Source organism: Saccoglossus kowalevskii, chromosome 9 (genome assembly GCF_978046115.1).
Source record: "Saccoglossus kowalevskii chromosome 9, keSacKowa6.1, whole genome shotgun sequence".
In the NCBI taxonomy this organism is placed as follows: domain Eukaryota; kingdom Metazoa; phylum Hemichordata; class Enteropneusta; family Harrimaniidae; genus Saccoglossus; species Saccoglossus kowalevskii.
This window is the reverse complement of record NC_140649.1, coordinates 14,211,336-14,221,128: the sequence shown is the minus strand read 5'-3', so window position 1 is coordinate 14,221,128 and position 9,793 is coordinate 14,211,336. Positions and strand designations below refer to the sequence as shown.

General features: G+C 37.8%; 1 protein-coding gene across 1 annotated transcript; it reads right to left on the bottom strand.

Moving 5' to 3' along the window:
• Window positions 1-5,496: 5,496 nt before the first annotated feature.
• Window positions 5,497-7,117, bottom strand: LOC100377689 (beta-1,3-galactosyltransferase 1-like). The gene has a single exon (XM_002738281.3). It carries the CDS (start codon window positions 6,918-6,920, stop codon window positions 5,733-5,735), a length of 1,188 nt encoding a protein of 395 aa, XP_002738327.2. The 5' UTR covers window positions 6,921-7,117; the 3' UTR covers window positions 5,497-5,732.
• Between the last annotated feature and the right edge of the window lie 2,676 nt (window positions 7,118-9,793).

The window sequence follows — 9,793 nt, the reverse complement described above, 5'->3', positions numbered from 1 at the left end:
AAGGGCAGTGGTCGTCGCGCCACGCATACGCGAGATATGAGTCTCATATAATCAACGATGGCGACTTTGATTGTTACCACGCTCTAATTAGGTGATTGGAAGGCAACGAAGGAGTCACTAGCGGTAATTAGTGCAAGTTGCCCAGGTCAAAACCTATACTTGTGATTTCCATTAGAAAAGCGCATTGCATTGAGGGAAAATCATTGTTTATCAACACAAATGTCGCACATGCGCGGGGCGACGACCACAGCCCTTTAATAAATTGGTGTCGTGACACAACAATTTTTTTGTCCCAGTGATGTCACACCGAAATCCGACAATTTATACCGTCATAACGTTCGGATTGAAATTATGTAATAAATGTGTCAAATCTGTTGAAAAATAATGTAACATTAGTTTCTCCTAGCATTTGCATTCCTCGCAATATGCATTATATCCTGGGTCGGCTATCGGTAAGTTCATCCTTCACTGAATTGAATGTCTTTGTGAATAATTGTTACTATAGTAACAACTGTCACGGTAGTGGTTATGATAATTTTGTTGATAACGTTTTACTTCAGCTGCTTGTATACAAATATAACGACAATGACAAATTTCAAAATTAGCTTCGAGTGCAGAATAGTGGAATGTAATAAATATGGTGATGATGGTATTTATTAAACGACATTATTAAAAAAATCGTTCTGCACATTTTCTCACTTTTGTATCACGTAACCAACTCCATAAAATAAATTATTTTGCGGAATTCCACTGACAAATCGTATGATAATTTATGTTAATTACAATAGGCGGACGCGCATAGTCGGCTGTATTAGAACCCTACTTAGAAATGACATTGCGAAACACAACATCATTACATCATGCGGGAATTTGCTTCTACTGGGTCTGAGTATCCCATGTCGCGCACGCGCACACACACGGTAGCATAACGCTTACCTCACCATGTCACGTAATAAGCATGTTGATGACTCACGTGGTCGCGACGAATCCATGTAATATCCACGTATGATATGATATTTCTTCGCGTATCGTCGACACGCCTAATTATAATAAATATTGTCTGGAAAGTCCAGTTGACGTTGATTGAGTCTGACGCGTGGATTCTACCTATTTCTACGATAAATCACCATGTCATCTCGTAGAATTCGTATATTAATATAGCAATAAGAACAAACTGACAACATATATTAACATCAACCGTTGCAAGATATGAAGAATGTCTAGTTAGCTTGGCGGGCGGTCATTCACATTGCTTCTTGTCTCACGAGTAATTATCTTTATGGGCAGAGAAATGCATGTTCGTGCTCCCGTCACTTCAAATTACTGTTCTTCTTCAATAATAGATATGCAAGGCGCATCCAATTTAGCGCCGTAGTGTACAAGAGGCCCATATAGACGTATATTCATATTATCACCCACCCCATTAAATGGATTACACGGAGAGTTGAATTGTCAGTCACGGAGTGAATTATTCCAGATTCGCGATGTATGAATGTCAGGGGGATTTACTCACAGTTTATCGAGATAGGTACGCGATTATAGATTAACACTCTGGCGTCGAAATTGAATTGTATCTCTTTATAAGAAAAGCATGTGGCAACAAGCTCACGGGAAATACATCTTTAGAGCCGAGTAGCGATGAACAAGTTTTAGTAATCAACCAGCTAGCTAGAAAGCTAAACCCCGGATGATATGATAGAGGCAATACATAGTATTAGAGACAAAACTTGGCTCAGTTTGTCTTTGGAGAACTCTGATGGAATCTGATCACACTCGAGGTAAAAAGAATTACAGTATACGCTTGGTTGGGATTTCTCGTCTTGTTATTTGACTTGGAATATAATATCCGTCAAATACTGCCCGACACACATTTGACCCTACATTCAAGATTATAGATCTCATTTATTTGTCTGAAGGATTTACTTATATTTGAATTGCACAGACTGAATGAAATGAAATTGAGCTGGCTTCTCATACCTACTCGGCAGTGTGTACTACACTCATATGTACATTTCACAATAATACAATCATGGGTAAAGAGGGGGGAAATTCGATAAAAGCAATAACTGACGTTTCCACGGCGCAGTTATATATGTCCATATATTTAACGCTGCAATCAATCACAACACTTTTCTCTGTTTGCAGTGTAAATATAGCATCGATTATTTGCGCACGTTGTACAGCATAAAATATTTCCACGGTATAAAGCGTTCATTGACGATTTAATGGTGGTAAATCGATGAACATTTTTATTCCAATACGCCATACATATATTATGTTTTATAATTCATACCGGACTCCACTATGATATACACTATAACAAGTCTCCGAACGATTACGCCGTGGTGCGACCAGGCTAAGTGAGCACCGAGACCAGCTTAATAGTATTCTAACATTGCGATTCTAATGATAACTATACATCAACGCTTACAGCCATTTCAATTAGAGTATCTGTAAATCGATTATGCATCTCTGTCTCGTTACAAACACTAGGATAGTAATTGTGTTTAGGAATTCGCACGAAGTAGACATTACGCCTAATGCTGTAACTGACAGTGCAAAGTGATGATTTCTTTCTAATATATAATCGGTTATCGTTGTACACCTGCCCGATACGTAATACTGTTAGGTGAATTGGATGTGTTGACGAGGCATCTGCAAAGCAGAGAGATTCAAATTTTCAGTTTATCTTGTATATTCGACTGAATGGGGTGGTTATTACTATTATATCTACCGGGACTCATTGTAACTGGTGCCTCATATTATTTGTACCTGAAATTTGAACTAGGGGATGCAAATTACAAACATCTTTATCAGGGATTCGAATATTTTTTAATACTATTTATTCATCAAAATTGTTTTTATTAAATTAATTTACAGCCTTGTTACTGGAAAGTTACTTATAATATGTAGGTTTCCATGGACCATAATGAAACAAATTTCGTCATTGAACTCCCGCTGAAAATATTGTCACTTTTGTTATACTTCTAGAAATGGACATTACATGATTACGAGACATTATATACAATTTTTTCATATTGAGATATGCCCCTGTCTTAGTAAGCAATGGTAAAATGCCAGACAAAACATGCTATTTTCATTCCATTCCATTTCGTTTTTTCCTTCATTTCATTTTCTTAATCCTTATTCCATTAACGAGCACAAACGTAAAAACTTTGTCGAGTGTACAGTGCTCACGAACCTGCTTCCCTACACCCCAACGTCCGCGCGAGGGCGTCGCACTCTTCACAAGTATTGACACGATTATATCTTCCAACCAGAGATTCTGCATTATATAAGGAACACATAATAACTATCTTTTCTCGCAATTTCAACAATGGGTTTGAACATAGTTAACAGCAATTTATTCCCAAACAAACCAAGTATTTCTTGACATTTCAAGCATGTATTCCGTCAATTGTGGTTAGACGGTGAGGGAAATAATCAATAGGGCATTTCGATTTACCTAATTCGTAACGTTAATAGAATAAATAAACCCACGGCGTAATATTCAAATGAGCGCTCTCATCTCATAGTACACCTCTCTTATAATCTCTAATTTACGTATTATCTGCGATCGAATAAGTATTCTTGTAAAACCATGTTTCGCCAATCACGCATAACATTCATTGACTTAGGGGAATATATCACGGAAACGTGTTATTTAACAATCTTACTCTGTGATGAATCGATCGTGTACGCCGTCTGCCTTCCCTGCATTAACCTTTTTAAATGAGTCATTATTTTATTATAGTATTATAGGCTTCACACCACAACTAGAATCTGTTACTCTATATTGAACACAGCTTTTTACAAGAGATAGCATGATAAGCAAGCGTTTGTTTTGAGAATGGAATTTTAACAAAAAAACAACAACAAAAAACAAGCTAGTTTTGAAATAGAACAATTCCAGTGTAGTTAAATAATTTGTGTGACTTTCATACGGTTTTGCATTTGATTTTAAAAACTAAACAAATAACTCATTTTAATTTGTTAAAATGTTGGGTACGTGAATCATAATTGGTTCTATGTGTAAAATAATCTTTGTTTTCAAGTTTTTACATTGTCTATGGGATTTTAATTGTAACATGAAAACTGTACTGTACTACATTCGACGTTTCCATCAACATAGTCGCGTCAATAAATATTACGTGTCTTTCTCGTGATTGACACACGATTTTCTCCATAATCAACATCTCATCTCGTTATCCAGATTTGATTGATGAATGTTATTTTTAATTTAAAAAATGATAATAACTGCGTACCATAAAAAAGTATTGTAAGGTTACTCAGTCACGGTAAGCACTGTTCGATTCAATGCTTTAATTACCGAACGTGGACGTTACACCACAGTTCTCGGCGATTCGCTATAATGGGGACACTTTACTATCGTTCCACACATGTATACTAAATCTGAGACATTTCCCATTTGCCATCACAAACCCTTTTGAAAATTAGTAAAAGAAGAAAAAAAAATACTTTCATTTTATTGATACTGCGTTTCAGTCGACGTCACTTGCATATACGTCACCCCAGGTATATATTTTACAATTATAGAAATCCAAGAGTCACGTATTAGTACAGGCGACTGAATGTAATATCACGACCTCGTATACAAAATGCAATTATTACAAACAATCGAATTTATGACTACTTTGTAATCTCATCTCCAATGGTTTGTCTGCGGTTTGGGGGAAATGTGACACGGCATGTCTTATTTGATTTAGCTGCGTTGTTACTGAATGTAGATTGGTTACACAGGTAGAAAGAAATTAAACTTCGATGTACTATTTCCTAAATTGTTGTTTTTTACCGTGTCCTGTTTCGTGTATCTTCTCGACTGACCTCTATCTTTTTGGCGTACTGACAACTGATGGGTGTTTGCATTCGGCTCACAAGAACATTCGCTTGTTTTCCCCATTTTCGGTCATGTACTCGTAATATTTAAATAATAAGTGTCAACGTTCCACTGACTACATGAACTACGTGGAAATTAGGTAATTGTAGTTTTTTGTATTAAAGTAATTACTATTTTACGACCACGCTTTTGATAGTACGCCAAGCATGACAACAGATCAGCAGATGCTACCTACCGTTTTATACACAAAGCGAGTTGCGATCGATTGCAACGTAAAACATATAATTCACCTACTCTGGCTTTAATAACTGTTCTTACGTGCATTATTGGAAGTCAATACCTGCCTTGAATTCAGTTCTCATTATTTAGCGCACGTTAATTTCTTTAGAGACCCAAATCGCGTTGTCACGCGCTGCTGTCAATCACGGAATGTAGCCACGTGTGGCAGTAGGTTTAATTTTATTCCCCAGTTTCAATTCATTCTCTAATGCGCCGACGTTTCACATACATCTCAGACTAGTAATACAACTAGTCTGAGCATACATTGAGCGTGTCGACTTGGTTCGCAGGAAATTCGTGATCAATGTGAGGTACTGTAATAGGAAAATGAATAGCGATGGGAAATAATTGAAGCGAAATGAGCAAAACACATACGTGTAATTTTGTAACAATTTTGATACAAAAACGTACATATACATACACAAAACAATCCACTGACTATATAAATATAGTACTGCCTACTGTTACATGCTACGATGTCAGGGATTGCAACGGATTAAAAGATTATTCAATGAAACAAATGGATCTGTAACCCAGAACATTGTATTTGCATGTATTTGAATATTACTTAGTACCACGCGATAACGGCGAAAGATCACAAGACGTCAGTGGAATCTTCAAATATAGGGGAAAATATATTCCGTATGTCAAGGATCTCTCTACATCCACCGGGAAAACGAGTCTGAACAAAGTTCCAGATTTGTCGTGTTTCACGGACAGACACTGCGTGTATGGTGAGCAGCGTACTGTAAATACACGCGCTGAGTTTCTGCCTGTAAACACGGAATCCAGGGTTGCTACGCGGAACAATGCCAATCTTTTCCCAGCAAACACCGACGTAAACGTCTTCCAGCGGCAGTAGCGGTGTTTGTAGCGCTGCGTCGTACGTCCGTTGAAGTACGTCCGACGACATGACGTAACCGGTACCGGAACAAAATGGAGGATATTCGTTGCTAGGAAACAGCTCAGGAGACATGAACCATTTGTGAGAAGCGTTGCGATTCGGCGACTCGTGCAAATACACATAACCCACGGCAAAATCCGACCTATTAGAGCTGAGTAGAAAATTTACCATTGCGACATAGTTAACAAACACATCGTCGTCGGTTTTGAGAACGTACTTTGCTTTTGGGCAGTAGTAACGTGCCCATTTCAATCCCATGATGCTTTTTAGAGTGAGGTTGTGATATGAATCCACGAAGTCCCCCATTATAATATCGTCGAACTGTTCCTTTTCGTGTCGCACCATTTTTCGCAGTTTATCATTATTATCGTTACCCAATAAAAACATAGTCGCAACTCTATTGCTCGCTACAAACGCCGTGCCTCCCCACGTCTGCCTGATCGTGGCACGACGTTCAAAATTGGCAACGCGAGAGGTAATAAGCACCAGGAGAAAAATGTCCGCCTCTGCGACGTCGGTTCTCTCGCATTTATATGGATTACTCAGAATAAATTTTAAATCCGTTGGAAAACCTGAATTATGTAGATACTGTAGCAAGCAAGACGTATTTCGATTACAAGCTTCGATTTCAACTTGCTTATTGGACCAGTTAAACGATTCATCGATAGTGGATGTCTCATTTCCAAGAAGCATCACTAACTGTCGGCTGAAATCAGAGACGCCTTTATCGGACTTGTCATTTGTGTCCCCTCCAGGTTTGCCGGAACGAATGAAATAGACGTAGAGACAGAGATTTAACAGCGGTAACAGCGATAATATTAAGAGCCGAACGAACAGTCTGTCTTTTATCGCCATTGTAGTTGTCATGATTGAGGTCATAAATTTCAACGAAGCAGCACTCACACGTGCAATGAAGATTTGTCAGACGAAATCAGGGTTGTCGTGAGTCCATGGTTGTCAGCGGAGATGCGAGAACCAGATCGGTTATTCCAGTAAGCTTCACGAATCACGCAAGCGTCTTTCTTTGCCGCCCACGACCACAATAAAGGTTTTTTTCGCCATCGTCGTCTTATATAAAGAAAAGAAAACGAGAACGATGAACGGAGAGCTGAAAGGATCGCTATCAGTGCTTCAATAAGACAAAGTTCCTATACAAGTACATACATACACGTGACACAAAATACCCACCGCAAATGTGATTGCAATATCAGACTAACCATAGGCGGCGATCATTGAATATACGCTCCCCTTTGTGACACACTGTAAATTAAATAAAATCTAAATGTAGTTATATTTACCTATGCGTTCATGTTTCCTGCATTATCGGCTGATTTGACGTAATGTAAGGAAATTAGTTTTCTTGCGACGTTGATTGTTGTATTGAGCAATCAGGAAAAATAAAGTCTGGCCCGTCACTTACATTAGGCCAAGATGCTGCGTGATGTGGGTCTAGAATTTAGCGCTGATATACACGGAAATCTCGCAAAATTGACTTGTATAAATTCCCATTCATTTCCGATGTGATACGCAAACAAAGAGACATAGATATTTCTGGTGAAAGCACCTAACGTGTCAGCTAATTCGAAATATACAATAGGGATGGGTGAACATCGTGCATGACCCTGTACATTTAAGGGTCATACCGAGGTCATTTATGGTGTGAACTGGCAGTGGATATCGCTCCAACACGTGTCAGCTAGAAATGTAAATCAGAAAACCAGAAAATTGTTAGTGTGGGCTCGAGAGAAATGAATGCACTCTCACCTAGTAATTCTGCATATATCGTAACACAGTATGTAGTGCTGACATCTCGTTCCTGTAACCGAACCCGTTCTCGCTGCTTTTAAAACACACACAGGGAGCACACGGAAATGTTATTACATATTTTGGACTATTCCATTCTATGAAAAGGGAGTGCCATAGACATCTTTACTATAAGGCAACGTACATCGCCCATTGTAAGATTATTCGAAACGTGTGGAAAATTTATTACACTATTAATTATTTAGATTTCTGTGAATAAATAATTTGTCATTAAACATAAATACGAATGTGGCAACTATATTCCATGGTTTATTATATGAGGATCTGATTTTCACTGATGTTACGATCGCAATCACTCGCTGTTTCATTTGGTGTAATGCTTGCGTCGGTAACCAAACCAGACAATCAAGGTAAGTAAATTCTCGATAAAAAAAAGGTTGCACAACAACTAGACCTTATATGGCAGTCTCAAATGCAGGCACGCAATATGTCAGTTGACAGTGTCTCTGCAAATCGTACAATGCAGTGTACTTGCTATTGAAGCCATGATATTTCTACAAGATGACATCGCTGTGTAATAATCGAGCTGCTATAATGGCATTATTGAAATTCTAATGCGCATTCCCAAACGTTTGAGTCACCACTTTTTTTTTGTTTTGTTTAGGATCCCTTATAAACAAGGCAGCAGCCGATACCAGTCGTGCTCCCAAACATGCGAATTAACAATGCGCTGATTTATGATAACGACAATAAAATCACCGTCCCTTTATCGCAGATTTTCAATTTAAATTCAGGTGACATCGTCGGCGGTATAATACATATATACAGATGTCACCATTTGATCAATTGAGAGCGTACTACTGTACATTTGCTGGGGATCACTTAAATTATCCAACCACAGTTTCATTTGTGTGAAATAAAAGCCAGATATAACAGCGCCGAATTGCAACAGCCAAGTTATTACTTATAGAAAATACAAAACATATTCGATGAAATGCGCGATACCATATTTAAAAAAAAAAAAATGGGGATATGCAATCTACTTAATTCAATGTTGTCTTGAACTTGAGTTTTGAAATGTTCGATTTACCGAAATGTACTATTTATGACCACATACAACAGGGTGTACGTTTACTGAGTTTATCCGAGTAAATCACAATTCACACTTCTGTCACTCTCTGACATTTGTGACAGTAAGGCGAGGTGATGTAGGAAGGATTTTCAATGATTTATCACAAAAACGACTTTCAACAAAACATCACCTAGCAACGTATAATAGCGACAGCATCGTACTGCATGCCAGATCACCAACTCGCAACACAGTACAACACAAAGCAACTCGACACTTTTCATTGCAGGGCCTCCATCTACGAAACATTTACAAAACAGTACGTCTCGTTTCCATGACGATGTACGCCTAGACTACTTACTATCGACATATTTAGCGACCATCACCACGAGCTTCGCTTTGTATTTTTGCGACTTTCACACTTCACATCACGTAAATGAAAAGGAATCTTTTAAAGATGCATCTACTTTCATGCAAATACTATTTTCTTTCATTTACTGATTATTAAGGGGTATTCTATGATGTGGAATGCAACAGAGGATATCAAATGACCATTTAAATACCTTATAGTTGGCTTCATCGAGTAAGTAGCACACGCAAAAAATCAAGATTAGGTAACCACGGAAACAAGAACGGAAATTTCTCATTTTGTGATGATGGTTACCCACGGTCTAACTATTCTTCCGGGGCAACAACATTGAGTTATATTAAACTTATTTCATAAGTGACATACATAGCTCTCGTATGATGTATGTATTTTATATGAAAAAACTGTCAGAGTATTACTGATTTCTGAATATTATGATTTCCCTTTTGATTTTCTCCAAGTGGTTTAATAAAGGTTAATATATTACAATATAATTTACTAAAAATGTAACTATATCAATGTATATATTTTCATGAGTCGAGATGAAAGCAA

What these genes read in the sequence shown, in the direction of transcription:
- LOC100377689 (XM_002738281.3), bottom strand. Translation starts at nt 6,920, where the DNA reads ATGACCTCAATCATGACAACTACAATGGCGATAAAAGACAGACTGTTC.